Below are 17,664 nucleotides of genomic sequence, written 5' to 3'. Positions count from 1 at the left end.
GGCGCACATGTGCATGGAGGGGAGAATAATATGTCAGTTGACTGAACTTCCAGCTGGGAAGTAACAATGAAATGGCAACCCAAGGGTTAATTGCCCTCTGTTAAAAATGTGTGCCTTATTTCTATTCAATTTGTCTAGGTTCAGCTTCCAACCATTGAATCTAGTTATGCCATTTTCTGCAAGGTTACAGAGCTGTCTACTCCATGTAGGCAGTGTAGCCTGTGATCACTTCATCTTTTAACCTTCTCGTGGAGAAATTAAATAGATTGAGCTTTTAGTCTCAACTTAAGGCAGGTTTTTGGAGACCTCAAATCATTCTTGGGGTCTTTTCAGATTCCCTTCCAATTGGTCAACATCTTTTTTGAAGCAAGGAGAACCACAGAACTGGAGGCAGCATTGCAATAACAGTTTCACTAATACTATCTCCTCAACCCTATTTGTTACACCCTTTTGTGTGTTCAAGGTTCACATTCTCATTCCTAGCTACAGCATTGCCCTGGGAGCTCATGTTCAACTGATTATCTATCATGACGCCTAAGTCCTTTTCAGAGTCATTGCTTGTATGTGTAGATCCCATCTTTTAATTGTGACCTCCATTTTGTGTTCCTAGATGAAGCATCTTGCATTTGGCTGAATTAAAATGCATGTTCAAATGAGCCCACCTTAATGAGTGATCCAGGTTGGTCTATATAACTGACCTGTCCCCATCATTTTTCTTCATATCCATTTTTTGTGTCATCTGCAAATTTTACCAGTAGTGATTTCATGTTTTCTTCCAGATCATTAATAAAGATACTGAATAGCATCAGGTTTAGAACAGATCCGTAAGTACCCCACAACATGATGATTCTTTGCTTAAAATTAGTTTGAGATTTATCAGTTAACCAGTTTTCAATCCATTTCATATGGGCTACATTGATTTTTATATAGTGCTTTTTAAAAAAAAAAATCAGAGTATCAAACAGGAATAAGTCAAATGCGTACTGAAACCTAGGTGTATTGTCGTCAACATAGTTCCTTTATCAGCCAAACGTGTAATCCGATCAAAACACAGTATCGAATGGGTCTGACAAGACCTTTTTTCCCCATAACAATATGTTAGTTGGCCTTAATTATGCTACCATCTTTTAATACCTGGATCCTACACATGACTATCACAGCATGTGGTATACCTCATCCAGTGCATTAAGTGCCCCGATAACTATATGGATGAAACAAGATAAGCACTATACTCTCGAATGAACTCGCACAGGAAAATGATAAGAGACAAAAACACATCACCTGTTGGTGAACACTTTTTACGAAGTGGTCACTCCATATCTGATCTCGGTCCTCATCCTCAAAGGAAAACTGCACAACTCCTTCAAAAGACGAGCCACGCAACTTAAATTCATAACTTTGCTAGACACTAAAAATCTTGGACTGAATAGAGACACTGGATTTATGGGTTATTACAACAATCTATAACCCACTAACAACCCCCCTACAGCTACTTCTCTCCCTCTTTTCTTCCCCCCAGGTGTTAACAGGCCACTTTCGCCTTGAATGATCCCTTGAAATGTGTTAACTACTTATGATAACAATCTGTTCCACTTGTATTTAGATGTGACATCCTGAGTATGTTTCCCAGACCTGAAGAAGAGCTCAAAAGCTTGTCTTTCACCAACAGAAATTGGTCCACTAAAAGATATTACCTCACCCACCTCGTCTCTGTAATATTCAAACTGACAGGTATTCCAAAGGAGTGTTTCAAAAATTCAATTATAAAAATGCTTGGGAATGTTATTAAATAAGCATTTCTTAGCCACTTCTTAAAATATTAGAGCTAGTTTGTTATCTTTGAGATTCCATGCATCATAGCCCCACTGTCATGGGCAGGACTTAATCCCATCAGCCAGCTAGCTGAGTATGAAAATACAGAATGAAACAGAAAGGCATGAAGAATCAAAACTGATTCAGTTATTGTACGCCTGGATGGAACTAAAGTCCCCTAAAGGGTTGTATCTACACAGGAACTGTTAATAGTGTGTTGTCTCCTTTGAATCTGCAATGTTTGAAGCCATGCTGATCTTTTCAGGGTCACACATTTTTCCTACATCGGGCTCTTGGAGTCTGCCAGACTCTTTCAGATACTCCTGTTTTTACCTTCAACTCAAGGTCCCAGCATTGTGGCCACCATGCTTATAAAGATGGACATGGGCCATAGCTCTCTTTAAAACAAGCCTACACTCAATGAGCTGGAGAGGTAGCTGTTGAGAAATGCATTGCTGGGCATTCACTTTAGTCTCTCCCCTAAATGGATTAAATGCACTATGTTTACAGCATTTGAGCCCTTACCAGCTTCAGGTGGGGGATGAAAAGAACTAGGGAGTAAGAGAGAAACACAAACCTGGGACTGGAAATTGAATCCAGGATCTCTTGCATCCCAATATCACCACTAAATCAGCCTCAGAGAGGACTATGTTTTGAGTCAGTTTCACACTGTAAATGATTTTTGCCAGTCAAAGCTATTCCTTTATAAGCAGTGTGACACTCAAGTCACCTTTGTTCTTTGCTGCCTCAGCTGAAAGACTTGGTGTTTGCTGAATCCACCAGACAAAGTAATAGATTACTAGAAAAGCAAAAGTACAAGATTATCAGTCCTGAGAGGTAAAAATTTATTCATTTATATCTGATCAGCATGTTATGATATGGTCACACCTGCTCATACAGCTGACATTCTCATAGCAAGGAGGGATTTTTTGTTTCCCTTTTAAAAATACATTTTTTTTCCCAGCAGAAAGGAACTTTTTTTTAAAAAACAAACGTTTTTCATATTAAGCAGGAATTTAAAACAATGGCTTTTTTCAACGCATGAGAACAGGGGTGGGTCAGCACTGGATCTCTTAATGCTTTAAATTCAGCTTTCACGTTTCCCCTCACCCCTTTTTTCTATACACTTTTTTCAGTCACAGAAACACACAGAAAAATAAAACCCAGAAGGGAAACAAAGAGGTAGACATAACTGTGCTGTTTTACGGATTGTGCAAGATGCCTCAGTATACTCCAAAGAGTTACCTATTCCTGCATACAATATTATTTGTTAAAAACATTAACAAAACTGAAAATGACACTAAGTGCTACTGTTAAGAGATATATTCCAGGGCTATGGATTGTATGGCACTGTGTATATTGCTTTGCTTAGCTGAAGTTGTTTAAAATTAGACTGCTTCACACATCAGAAATATATAAAATGGCAACACTCTTCCTAGAAAAAATTTTAATTCCCATCTTTCTAGATTGAAGGCAGCCCATGTCTTAGTTAGGGCCCAGATTCTGTATTCTTTACATACCCTAAATTTCCATCAAGTCCAAGGAGGATTTTAGATGCAGAAAGAATGCATGACCTGGCTCTAGAATCTTTGGGCCAAATTCTGCAGTCTTACTCTAGTAAAGCTTCCAATGAATGTAATGAAAGTTTTGCTGGAGAAAGGACTTGAAGTTGCTCTTCTTCTCCCCACCCATTTCTTTTGTTAGTTCAAAAACAGCTTCTGACATAAAATGACAAGTCTCCACAAATAGCAACTATCTATCATTTAAAATTAATATTGAAATGTAGTAATAACTTATATATGCACTAACTAAAACCCAAGCTGCACTGCAAGCAGAAAATTAATTTTGCTATTGGATGTTTCATGGTAAACACAGTTGACATTTAATACAACCTTGCCCTCCCACATCAAAACAAAAATATCATATCAACTATTAAGGATTAGAAGCACATGGAATCTTGAAAAATCAACTTTATTTTAATCACACAAACAAAAAAATTACCTATCAGTCTCTGTAAAGAGAAATCTCTTTTGATATCTGTATTTACATTTCTGAGAAATGTCTTGGTTGTTGAAAGGATTTGATAAAAATATCCAAGGAAGAAATAAGTAAAATAAATCTGAGTGTGACCAGCCCTTTGCAAAATCACTTATAGTAACTAATTACAAGTTTTTGCATTCATTCTGACCAAACACAACAAAACACAGATACATAAGACGGAGAGGGGACAATTCAGAGAGACTAAAGTTAACAATATGGCATCAAGAAAACGAAAATTCATTGTACAAAACAAACACCATTTTGTAATAAGTTTAAAGGAAATTAACTCACTTTAACACAATAGCTGTTCAATATATAATTGTTTTATTACCCAAAGGTAAAATAAAAAGTTTAACTGTAAAATGCATAGACTCCTTACTTTTAAAGATTTTTCTCTGTATCACAGCCATGTAGCTGCCTACAGTTTTACACAATAAAAATAAAACAATTAAAAATGTTCAGAATGTATGCAGACCTCACAACTTGAGTACAGGTGGTTTTTCTTTTTTAATTTTGCTCTTCTAATTGTTTTAAAAACAATTTAATGTAAAAATTTACAAATATGCAATTTTGCAAAATACCACATTATTCCTTTCATATGGCTCCATTATTTCCAAACATTACAGTACCTTCAGTTGTACAGTTACTTTATTCCATCTGATTTTGTTAGATTGGCACAAAATAGTTCAGGCCAACTACCAAAAATACCCCCAAAACCCAACCTCCAAATAGCTTTGCAATTTGGAAATCCCAGATTTAAGTAGCCTTGGTCCCAGTGTAAATTTTACCCAAGGTAAAGTGGACCAGACTAGTTCCTGCCACACACAGTATTTGGTATTTTTATTGTTTTCTACAAACAGATGCAAAGGTTCACAGCAATTGTGGCAACTGAGGGATAGCTTCATCTTTTTGTGAAACTGGAGTGAATAATGAATACCACCACCATAATGGTAGTTACATTTTAAATGCAGTAAGTTGCACCTTATGTCTGATGACTTCTAGAAGAGAAAGATCAATTTTTTTCTACTGAGCAATGCAAATAAAAGCATGGCTTTTTAAATATGACTAAAGCAACTTGACCCCTCTTTCAAGACAAATCATGACTGAAATAGTTGGTAGAACAGTTTGTAAGTTTCAAGAGGATCTGTAAGGAAAGGATTGTCACAAAAGGGAAAAAACAACAGCAGTTCCATAATTTGTGAATGGTGTTAGTATTCATCATTTTATAGGATCCAAAAAGCAGCAGCTCTAAACTACTAAGGCTTCTATTGTTTAATGACCAGTTTGTGAACAGTTTTAAAAGATGTATGATCTAAAACATGGATCCAACTTTATTTGCAATTTTAAAAAATTCTTTAGTTCTCCCTGATGTTCTAGAGAAATTAACAGGTCTACAATCTGAATAATTAAATTTCCTGCGGATCTTTTCACCTTGCATTGTTTTATATATTCCTCCACAATATTGCTCCTTACATCACCAATTCAAAGTTGTAGTAATTATACAGCAACTTGGTCACTTTTATCATTAAATTAATTAAAATAATATTCTACTAGATGCATTTTTCCCTCCAGAGAACTGTTCTGAACAGGAAACCCTTAGGTGGCTTGCAGCAAAGTGTCCACTACAACTATGGTCACTAACCAGGTGACGGCAAAGGTAACTGAACTGTCACTCAAAGGAGTTGCGTATTTTACAAGATAGCTTGCTAATCTTCAGTCTAAACCAGCATGGTACTTAATTATCATATTTCCTATATATTACTTATATTGTATATGTTTTTCCCTTAATAAAAAATCCTTTTATCCCTCTGGTTTATTCTCCCTCATAAACTAGCATCTAAGTCAATGAGGGGATGGTACTTCTACTCAGAATTCCTAACAGCAGTGTCTTTCCAATGTCACCTAATTCAACCATCCCGAGACACGACAAACTCTCTTCACATCTTCCAGTGCAGGTAGGAGAGAACCAAATTAATGTGACTTAATCTCCCCATTGAAACTACAATCAGTGCTTTAAAACAAAAATATTACGCAATATTAAAAAAAAAGGGAACAGGTTGAAAAATAACCGAAGGGACTAGATAAATCATATGCCCATCTTGGCACAGTATCGCTCACCCCCACTATTTCATTAGGCAGCATGTGAGTACTTAGTGTGTCACGCTAGGCCACTAAAAACAACATACTGCATTAGAAAAGCAATATATTCTTGCATGCAGTAGTAGGTTTATCATGAACAGTAGTCAGATGCATGCTACTGTTGTGCAACTTGCTTAGACGCAAACTTCCCTTTTTATATCAACCCCTTCCTTCCCAATTAAAAACAAAATAAATTGTTGGAATGGGAGTATCAACAAAATAATTCCAACTACACCATATGTTAATAAGACAGAAATAAAAACAGCCCGCCACTTGCATTCATCAGATCATTTCTGGAGTTCAGCGTGCTCTCGTTCAGCCCTGGGCTGGTATTCACAGCCACATTTATGATGGTTGGCACTGAACTTCCCCAATACCCTCCTGCAATATGGCAGATGAAATACATCACTTACTTCAGTTGTAGTTTAACACGTATTCATTGAAGCGTAAAGGAAAATTCTCATGTCCCCAATTGGCCTCCCTTTAGATTGATTTTATTCTTACACTGCAATTGAGCTCGGTGTGTAGGGGGTGTGTGGGTGTTAGTTATCAGAAAGTTGGGTTTGAAAACTGCAGCTTATGATGAACACTAAACTAAGTATTAACACTGTCTTTTGCATTTCACCTGTAGTGGTATAACAGTCAATGAGGTATTTCAGTTGATTTTCTATAATGCATCATCTTATCAGCCACACTGAGTTAACTTATGATGAAGTCACTGCATTTTTTGGCATATTTAACTACGTCACTTTTTCCCCACTAAACCAGGAAAAATTCACATCTTTCCCTTTTTTGGTCTGCTTTCCCCTCGAGCAAAAGGAAAAATATGAAGTTATGTTTTATATTTTTATTCTGTACACTACTTATCAAAACTCATTCTTGTGAGCTTAAGGAAAAACAGGGAATCTATACAGCTAACTCAACATAGACAAGTACTGTTGGCTTACTTTGCTCTCAGTAAAGTTACAATCCATGAAAGATAACACATCATAGTAACACAAGTTCTGACTACATGGTCTGTACTTATAAAGAGTAATGGTATTCTAGGAATGGTTCTTCTGTATATCTGTGTAATCACATGAACATGATGCCAACTAAACCCGTCAAAAGATTTGCTAGCCAGACCTCTGAAAATCTGTTTTGTTCCAGTCTGCCTCTTAATTCTCCTTCTAGTGAGACTGACACTTTCAGCATGGTGGCAGGATTAACAATGCCTTCTGTACAATTGTTTGGAGTATTCTACTTTAAAAAAAATAAAATAAATAAAACACAGTAAGTTGAACATCTTCCTATAGCTTTAAGTGAGCAATTACACTGATTTTTTTAAAGACACAAGCCACCTAATATTCTTCCTAATCAAAACGTTGAGATGATTTTGCATTGATTTATTTAAATCCTGCCACAAATGTATTTAATGCTGTTGTATCAAATGGAACAAAAGGTCTCTAATGTATAAAATTATCACATTGGCTAGAGTTTGGTATCCAACACAGTAGGGCGCTGAAGAGCATCAGGAACAGTTGATGCCTCTTAAGATTCCAAGTTGCTATAGATAAAGCTTGCATTTTTCCTTAAGCTATATACCTTTCCTTCACTGTATTTTCATCTTTAAAAGTGCATTTTGCAAAAAGACAATCATCAATTTATGGAACACATTCTAAACACAAAACGAAATCAAGTGATGTGACTTTTTAAAGTTCCCTCACAAGAAGGAATACAACATGAAAATCAGATGTTCAGTGGTAAAACCAGGGCAGGGACGGGCTGATTTATCAGGTGCACAACACATTAGGATATTGAAATGCCTTTCTAAGCACTGTTTTCTCCCAAGAAACACTGGATCTCACTTGGATGGTGTGTCTAATACACCAATGGCTGATAGGGGAGCAGTTAAGATGCCGTAACCACCTCTGCAGAATATCTTTAACCGATCCCAGCAGAAAAACTAGAATTTATGCAAATGAAGGACCTCTACCACACAACTTGTAGTACAGACTACTGGAGAAACAAAGTTGTTGAATTTTCTGAGCTTTACCTATAATGCCGAGAAATACCGAGAAATATCTGTGCTGTTAGAGCTTTCTTGTTGCCGACTTTCTTCTACGATGGTTGTACAATTGCACCTCTTGTCCAAATGCTGAATTTGCTTAAGAGTGTGGGGGGGTATACACCTTTTAAAAATATGGACAGTTCCTAAAATACGTCATCAGCTCACGATACTACTGATCCTCACTTTTAGTGGAGTTTAAAATCTCCCCTAAGAAGGGTAAAAATCCATCCAGCATTTTCCTTTACTCTTGTATATTCACATTTGCACATATAAACATGATGCAGATTTGCAAGAGCCTGGCTTCTCGATGTGTCCTCAGGTCCCTTTCAACTTCTAAAATAGGCAATGATAAAAATACTGAAGGATGCAGTACCACATACCGCCTGACAAAAATGCAAGGGACTGTATGACAACTAACCACGAGTTGTTGAGGGTCATCTCTCGGGAAATAGCCTTTGCTTGACCCTGCAGAGGAGGAAATGCTCCTAGAAGAAAAGAAATAGTGTTGTTAATCCTTCTGCAATAGGAGCTATAGTTTCTGAGTGCACTATTCTTTAGCAACATTGCCTATGCTGACAGTGGTGGTGGTTACAAGGAATCAACTGGTTGTCTTCCTTAGGGTGGTAATTTTTCAGAACATAATTATTTCCTACAGTACACTTTGTTGTTACAGAAGGGAGGGGGGGAAAATGTTAAATTAGTGTTCCTTCCACACTGCTAAAACCAAATACAATTAGGTAGCCCAACATGCATTTGCCCTCCCAATCTGATCACTATCAAACACATCTTTTAAGTTTTTGAATTCAGCCTTCGTTTTAAAAATGTGCCTTTTATTTAGAGATCGGAGAAATAAGAAAGAGGACCACTCAGGTATAATCACAGAAAGTTTATATTCCCACTAAACTGTCGAACTGTCACTCAGTGGGAGTGTTCCCCAGACTGTGTGGCTGCCAAGTGTCATGCATCTCACATGACGATCATGCATTTGGCAACTGCCCCCCTCTCAGCCAGAATCTCATTCACTGAGTTGGGCTTGTGCAGTAAGCAAGAGCTGCAGATCTACCTGTGTCCACTAGAGGCTGCTATGGAGCCCGCATTCAGATCAGCAAGCAGCTTGCTGGTCTTTCCTCTGGCTACTCCCAATGCTGGATCTGAGTAGGGACAGAGGAGCAGCAGCAGCAGGTGGCTGGCTGACTGGCAGGGGCAGAAGATGAGAGGCCTCAGTACTATTCTCAAGTTCTTCCAACCAGACACCCAGAGACACCCAAGCACCCATGCCTCACAGCGAGATCCTACCCAGACCTCTAGCTCTTCCAAAAGCACCTGTCCACCTACCCCAGACACCCCCCACACCAATCTATAACCCAGCAATCCTAGAAACCCTGCAGCAGACTGTGGCCTACCTCAGAACCCCCTAAACATCATTCCCACATGCCTAAAGCCTTCCACTGAAAGAAGTGGATGGATGCAAGAGGAAAATGGTATCAGTGCAAATTTGCCTTTTCTCATTGGATTTTACAAACACCACAGATTTGGACATAGCAGCGAGTTTATACGTGGCAGTGAATTAACAAATATGGAAGAAGCAGTGTAATCTCTGGTGGAACTGCACCAGTGGAAATGTTTAAGAAAAAGCTTAGTATAGACAGGCTTCTCCCTTTCTACGCACACACTATTTCACATACATACATTTTGACAAATTACCTCCCACCAGCCTAGAGACAGCCTCTCTTTCAAAAGACTCTCTCTCCACCCCATTCATTCACCAACAACTCAGACTTGGTTACACACACCCAATTCAGCCTTTGCACATTGATCTATTTAGTCACGACTACACTCACTCATTCTTATCCATCTCCACCCAAATAATCAATTCTCTCTCCCACCCCAGCTCTCAGCAGCATCTCTTCAAAACTGCAGCAGCTTCCTCAGCCACTGTCCCTGTCTTCATGATTGTAGTAACCACCTTAATATCTATTCCCCAGGTAAGCTTCACATCTTCCTCTGATGATGTAGCATACTTCTCCTCCCAGCTCATTCACTTATAGTGCCAATTTTGCAGTCCCCAGGAAGGAGCATAAAGCTCTGTTTTTCCCCTCTCTTGGTTGGGAACAGGCCACAAGCCAAGTTGGGATATTTGACCTCTTCCAGGGTGAGGAGACGTAACTGGGTATATTCTATTTCCCTACCTGGAGAGAACCAATGGAGCTAGGAAGAAGGCAACTGCAAGGGTGACAGAGCAGACATACTCTTGGGGACACAGCTGGGGACAAGGAGGGAACAATCCTGGCCTATGGTAGGGGAAGTCTGGAGGATCCATGAACACAAAAGATTTAGTGGGGCTCCAGCAGCTGCTCTACCCTTTTATTTCCTGTTGAACTGAAGCAGTGAGTGAGACGCTTCCTACAGGCCCAAAAGTGTAAGAGCAACAATTGCTCACACACCACCCGGCAACTGCAGCATCAGGTATGTTCTTTTTCTAATAGGTTTGGTTAGATTCTGCAGAAATGGATGCTAGTAGTTATACCTGCTAGAAAAAAGCTTCCCATTAACCACCTCTGAGTAGGCTTTGTAAAGGCTGCTGTACATGGACCAAGGCATGTTGTTAAGTGTGTTTTTATAAGTCTGGAAATAAATGAAACAATGTTTCTATGAGAAGCTAGGACAGTTTCATGGAAGACAAAGCTTTTTCAGGTAGGTTTTCTCTCTCTTTCTTTCTTTCTTTTTAAAGTTTCCCCAGTCTAATTTTTGGAGAGCGCTTGATATCGAGTCAGCAAAAAGGAAAGTTTTACAAAAAAGTGTGTGCTTCTGATTATTTTAAGATTAATTTCCCCCCCCCCCCACTCTCTCCAAATAAAAACATGCTAATAGAGAACAGATTCCTCCAAAAAATATCATAGACAGCTTTTCAATTTTTTTTAACTTTAAAACAGTTTGAATTATAGTATTACAATTAAAAACAGAATTCCAAGCAAACCCGAAACTGTAATTTTTAAAGTAAACACTTAATTCACTGGGCTAATATGTTTTTAATACTCTACAGTAACTTGCCTCTGGGTAAATTATTGCATGCCAAAATTCAGTCTGGGAAAAACTTCACAAGCTGAAACACGAATCACTAAAATAGTGTTTATAAAGAACATGAAAGTGATTAAATTACCTTAGTTATTGCAGCACACGCAATGACATATAATGTGACAGTAAAACAAAAAAAAGCAAGTGCTTCAAGTGAAGCTCTGAAGTTCCCTCACACTTGGCCTCAGGACTTACTGGCAGTATTGTCGCTGAATTGAGAGCAGCTCTTCTGCAATAAGGCATCATGGGGTAAAATTATGGGAGCAAATCCTTCACTTGTGTACCTGTCAAAGCTTAAGTAAGCTAATTTACACATGTTAAGGGCCTGCTCCAGGGTTTATTAATTTATGTCTACTTGCATTGCCAATACATTAAGTATACATTAATAAGCTATAACCCTGCTTTGTCATGTCTTGTGAATAAAATGTTCTTTAGAAAAATGTTTACATATGTGAATGTACTTAGAAGACTAATAGTTTTTGAGCAAGGAATTAAAAGGTTTTAATTTTGCTGCTTGGAATTCTTATCAGCTAGTCAAATCACTGAGGTTTTTCACCACCACAACTTTAAAAACAGCTGTATTGACAGTGCTTCAGAGTGCTAGTGCAAGCCCCGCTAGCTTCAGTCTGTTGACCTGGGCTGAGAGACTCACTCCCACTAACTGCAAAACTGGGGCCTTAGGCTGTCTGCACAGCATTTTGTAATGTGCTTTACCCACACGTAAGAGTGCAGTGTCTGCCCACATGCAACACATCACAGACACAAGAAAGATGTTTTTGGATATAAAGACCCATTGTGTACGAGTTTTTTGATGAGTTTGATAAGGCAAAAGACTAGATATTCTTCTCAAAGTGAGGTGCACTTGACATACTATAGTAGGATTTTATGGGATTTTATTAATATTTCAAGCACCCACAATATTTACCAATAATTATAAAATACTCTAAAGTTTTATGAAAATGATCCTCCATTAGTATTAACAATGAATAATCCAATTTTTTTTTTAAACCATAAAGAGACTCTGGAATGCTGAACTTAACTGAGTGGGCTAACTGGATGAGTGTTTTAGGCAACTGCATAAGAAATTTAACAAAAGAATCTTATTTTCCTATAAAAAGGCTAATAATTTTTGGTATTTCGAACCCAATCATTCTAATCAGGTAACTTCACCATCTGATAAATTTCCTTTCCTACATTAAATATCTAAATCACAGTTTCTCAACCTGTGGTACACGTACCCCTGGGGTTGCGCGAGACACAGGCAGCGGGTACCCAGGGAAAAATAGAGTGAAGGGGAGGTGGGTGGCAGCTGCTGACTTCTGGAGAAGCCACACAGCAGCAGCCCGCTTCCAACCCGGTCCCAGCTGGGAGACAGGCAGCAGTCGCTACAGTCTCGGGAAGCCAGGCTGCAGCCACCTGCTTTCCACCTGGTCCCAGCTGGGAGGCAGGCAGCAGCTGTCAGCTTTTGTGGGAGGAGGGCAGCAGCCCCCCGCTTCCTGCTGGGTCCCAGCTCCCAGGTGGGAGCCCGGTGGCAGCCTCCTGTGTTTTGCGAGTTGGGCTCTCAGCTGGGTGGCAGCTACCTGCACCCCATCCGAGCCGAGGGACAGCCTCCCGCACCCCGGCTTGAAGATGGGCAGCACCACCTGCCCACATCCCTGGGTTCCAGCTGGTGAGGAAGCCTCCGCTGCCCCAGCTCGGATTGGATGGCAGTCGCCCACCTCCTGGGCTGGCGACTAGGCGACAGCCGCCTGCAACTTGCCCAGGTGGCTCTAGCTGAGCAGTGAAATTGACAACTATGACAGCCCCAGATTTCACTAGTTACCCTCTTTTCCTGTCTCTCTCTCTCTCTCATCCTCCTTCCCTGTCTCTCTCACCCCTTCCTCCTCTTAAATCTATTGCAAAAAATTTGGCACAGCGCTTTATATATTCCCTAGCATTGGCATGTCGCTGAAAGCCTCCTAGCTTTGGCCAACATCACCTCTGGTGTAAAGGTGGTAACCCTACCCACACTAGAGCTGACATCTGTCATATCACGGCCTTACATACTCAGCCCTTCTTGCAACACATGGCTCACGTTAGTCTGTAAATATAAAATCCCATGGAAAATTGAGTGTTGGGGTACTTACTGAAGTTTTCAGAAGTTAGGGGGTGCTTGCTACTTAAATGGTTGAGAAACACTGTTCTAACTGAAACTCAATGCTTTTCACTCATCCAATTTTGTAAAGGAAAAACGAAAAAGCCCCCTTCCTCCCCAAAACAAAAACTAGCAAAACTTTTTTTTTCTTCTCATGATGAATTTATCTTTTCTTCATACGGGACAAAAAACACATGGCTGTTACAGGATAGCTGGTAAACTTCAAATTTGTCAAATGGAAAAGGATAAAAACCTTGATGAAATGTTTTCCCAGCCTTATTTCAAGTTATAAAGTTGTTATAAAGCAGTTATAAAATGTGAGACGTGCCAGCGTCCCTTCAGTAATATCAGGGCCCCTTAATTTGTTTAGAACCCTGTAATCGGTTTCCATTTAGGATACTTTATTGTATACTGTGTTGCATTTACAATGTATTGAGAGATGGCTTGGGGTCTGGTGCTTGGAGTTCAGGACTGAGACTCCTGAGTTCTAAGCTACTGATTTGCTGTAAATCCTTGGGCAAGTCACAACCTCTTTGTGCTTCTGTTTAATAAGCACATAGGAAATGCCATACTGGATCAGACTCATGTCCCATCTAGTCCAGTATCATGTTCCAGACACTAGCCAGTACCAGACACATCAGAGGAAGGTGTACAACAGTGGACAAATGTGGTTTAATTTGCCCCTCATGGAAGGCTCATCTTTCTCCCATTAGTAAAAATTTTAAGCCTTGAAGCATGATGTTTTATATCCCTTCTAATACTTGCAAGCATTAACGCTTAATATTTCTGGTGTATATATATAAGTATCCAGTCCCTCTTTGAATCTTGCTAAATTCTCACTCTTGGTGACATCATGTGGCAATAAGTTCCACGGTCCAGATATGTGTCGTTTGAAAAAGAAATTTCCCTTTAACAGCTTTGCATTTGCCACCTTTCAATTTCATTCAATAATCCTTTGTTTTTGTGCTTTAAGGCAGGGAGAACAGAAGCTCCTGACTGATCTTCTGTATACCATTCATTATTTCATATACTTTCCCCACACATAAACATGGATAACAAATGTCTGTTTCATGAGGGTATTATGAATAGCAATAAAATGTTCTTAAACCATTCTGAGTTCGTTTCATGAAAGGCATTGTAGAAATACAAAGCATTATTAAGTATTTTCTAACGTGAGACAACATTCTACCTGTTTTGTAAAAATGTGACAAGAGATCCTCTTTTTCAATGAACCGTTGATATAGCCAGTCAGTAAGGGCTTCAGGCTCTGCAGGTACATCTTTAATTGGAAAAATCCTACCAAAAGAAAGAACAGAACAAAGTCACTGGATCTATTAAAATCATTTTACATGTAAAAAAGCCCTCATTTTCCCCCCAAAAATACATGAGAACAGAATAAAACTGTTCAAGTTGTCTACAGTACCCATAATACTTAACCTTCAAATCAGTGGACTATTCCAGATCACCAGTCAAATGAATGCTAAGGACATAGAAATCACCAGTACCTAGCAACTGCAGAAAATAATTGAGGCTGCACAGAGCCCAGATACCTCTGCAGTATACAAAGGGTTAAATGAAAAAAATGTAATGTCGTATTCATTCCTGTTTTTCCTATAAAATAGTTAATGGACAACAGAATTGTTGGATAAAAAACAATAAAACTTCAACCCCACACACCCTGAGAAGATTCTTCTACCCATTTTGGGAAGTAATTTCTTTGGGGTTTGAGGATTTGTGAAGGATGTAGTTAGCATTAATAGCTCTTCTGTGTCTCAGAACAAATAGCCCTTCATGCCTGAGAAAGGAAGCTGCTTTATCTGTCTGGAATTTATAAGGAGATTACACAAATGCTAAATCTTCAGTGTACAAGTGTAATGAAATATTGTTATAACATTTTAACAAGCAAAAAGATGAGCTAAATATGATTAATATAAATAAAAGCTTGCTATATAAAGAGCTCTCTATAAATGATATCACATGCAAGAGAGGAGGGATAGAGGGGAGGGCAAGATGAAATATTACCTAATGATACCATTAAAACAATTTGTTTTGTTTTATGGTATAAGCCAAATCCTGCTTACCTGAGCAGGGTTAGGTAGTTGTGAATGTTGATAGGTTTTAGAATATCCAGCCCTGCACCCGGAAATGGAGGACAATTTTAAGATTATAGTAGGCTAGCTTTTTAAAAATCACTGTTTTTTTACAATTTTGGGGGGCAAAAATCAGAGAACTTTGTGGCACAACTGTTCAATAAATTTAACTTGTGATTCTTATAATTATGGGATACCACATGCAATAATTCTACATGAAGCAATAAAGTTTAATTTTTTTTTCAGACTGTTACACCAGTATTTAAGCCAATATAATCTGATTTCCCAAATGGCCACAAATGATGTAACTGTTTTAAGATAGAATGCCACCACCAGCAGTAGATTCAGAAATATCAATTGAATTTTAAAACTATTTTCACATTGTCTACACTGTTTACTCATGGGGAAGTATACTACTTCTCTTCTGAATTTTCACATTGCGAAGAAAAGTAGATCAGTAGTTTTCTTTACATTTTCTAAGGGAGTGACAATTACAGTATCTCTGTAACCTTGTTACAGGCTTTCCAGCTGGACTTCCCAATTTTGGTGCTTGTGTCAATATACCTAAGTTAGATTCTAGATGTTCCAGTAACTTTTAGCTATAGATGTGGGACCAAAGAACAAATCTTATGTCAACATGTCAAAATGAGGTGGCTTACTATGAAGGCTGTGTTTCTTAGAAACACTTCCCCCATGTATAAAGAGGATTACTAACTTTTAAACTATGGCCTAAAGGGCAGTGAAGCTGCATAGTGAATGCATATTTCTCCATAACACTGGACTCTTATCTAACTAATTTGCTCATTAAACATTTTGCAAATAAAAAAAGCCACCCTTTTCACTGTACCAATTACCAACCCCATTATCTCACTTTGCTTTTCTCAGAGATCATGTTTTAGCCTCAGCAAGCCCAGGGGAAAAAATGGAAAGGTCAGGGAAATAAATGCTCTCGACTCTCATTAGTGGACTCTCTAACGTAAGTGCCTTTCGGTTTCTCTTATGTAACACTGCTGCGTGCGCCTTGGCCTCCCAAGTAAACGCAAGAGACAACTGTATCTATGTGGCCTGAAAAAGGCAGTCTAAAGGGAAATTAATTTGTAATAGATTATGTTTTCTGCTGCACCTTTCATTTGTCCTTCTCACGCTGTGCTATGCATTTATTCTCTTTAGTGGACTTTTCATTGCTATTTAAACATGGAATTCATTATGCTGAAAAGGATTTGAGGTAATAGAACAACCTACAGCTGATTGTGTAATGTTTTAAACAACAGTCTCTCTAGAGAAGGCCGGGAGGTGTCCGAACTGCATTATGAAATGCTAGGCAACAGCTCTTTAAAAATGACCTTTTTCATTCTTGCATTTTCTCTTGTTCCTGTGCTATGTCACTCATGTCTCTCCCCCTTCCCAATTTTCCCTGATTAATAGCTCCTCATTGTAACAAAACCAACATGAAGTTTTCCAGACCCTGAATGTACTGCCACTGCATTTCATTCCTCTCATTATTCCAAAGACTACTTTTTTTGGATGCTGTATTTCCATATTTAAGACATTCTAAACAGAAACCATTAGTAGCAGCATATCCCTCCTTCCCCCTTTCCCAATAGCTGTAACAGTCTCTCTTACAATATTTACTCATATCAACACTAGTGAGAATCTCTTAAAAAAAAACCAACCAACCAACCAACCAAACAAAAAAACACTGCTAAACACACACTCCTATCTGCTGTCTCAGAGATATTAGGTTGATAGAAGTCTTTCTTTGGTTTCCTCCTTCCCCAGAGTGCCAAAACTCCAGTGAACTGAAATCTACACTGACAGGAAATAAAGTACAGTACAATCCCAGCAACTTGCTTTAGAATCTACCAGCTGCAACATTTAATTCTCTTTAGCATTTAATTAAATGAATTTTACCAAGTAATTATAGCATAAACGAAAGTCAACATATTTAGAAAAAATACTGAGTGTCAAGAATCAGCCAGCACTTATTTAACTTGCACTATAATTCTGCATGGGTTTTCTCTTCACAACTGCTATTAATGCAAATCTGATATCAACCAGTTTGTTAACCATTGGGTATAGAAGGCTCAAAAGAAATACTGTATGCACTGATAAAATTATGAATACTGTTCTATTGAGAAAAGACTCAGATAGTGTTAAAAAATCAGAAAGAAAACAGAGGTGGCTGCATTTCAGAAGTGCTGTATGCATACACAGTACAGAAGCAGTCTTCTAATTGAAGCACAGGGCTGGGAGTCAAGAAATCTAAGTTCTAATCTCAGTTCTGCCAGGGACTGTATTTGACCTTGGGCAAGTCACGTTACAGC

The 17,664-nt window shown here is 38.6% G+C and overlaps 1 protein-coding gene across 2 annotated transcripts in view; it reads right to left on the bottom strand.

The window, feature by feature from the left end:
- Positions 1-3,764: 3,764 nt before the first annotated feature.
- LPGAT1 (lysophosphatidylglycerol acyltransferase 1) overlaps positions 3,765-17,664 on the bottom strand; it is a 104,113-nt gene continuing 90,213 nt past the window's right edge. The window contains exons 8-10 of one of the 2 annotated variants that reach the window (XR_010922981.1): positions 14,440-14,546; positions 10,569-10,666; positions 8,467-8,526 (exon numbers count right to left, since the gene is read on the bottom strand). Coding sequence is in view for 1 of the 2 variants with exons in the window: in XM_067565006.1 (XP_067421107.1) it covers positions 8,375-8,526; positions 14,440-14,546 (259 nt within the window). In the remaining variant the exon portion in view is untranslated. Of the gene's footprint in view, positions 8,527-10,568; positions 10,667-14,439; positions 14,547-17,664 lie in introns of both variants that reach the window. The other variant, XM_067565006.1, reaches the window with a different exon arrangement.

This window comes from Emydura macquarii, unplaced genomic scaffold, assembly GCF_026122565.2.
Source record: "Emydura macquarii macquarii isolate MOO-44397 ecotype Brisbane River unplaced genomic scaffold, CSIRO-AGI_Emac_v2 contig_2676, whole genome shotgun sequence".
Lineage (NCBI taxonomy): Eukaryota > Metazoa > Chordata > Testudines > Chelidae > Emydura > Emydura macquarii.
Note: the sequence above shows the minus strand (reverse complement) of the source record. Positions and strands in the feature narration are given on the sequence as shown.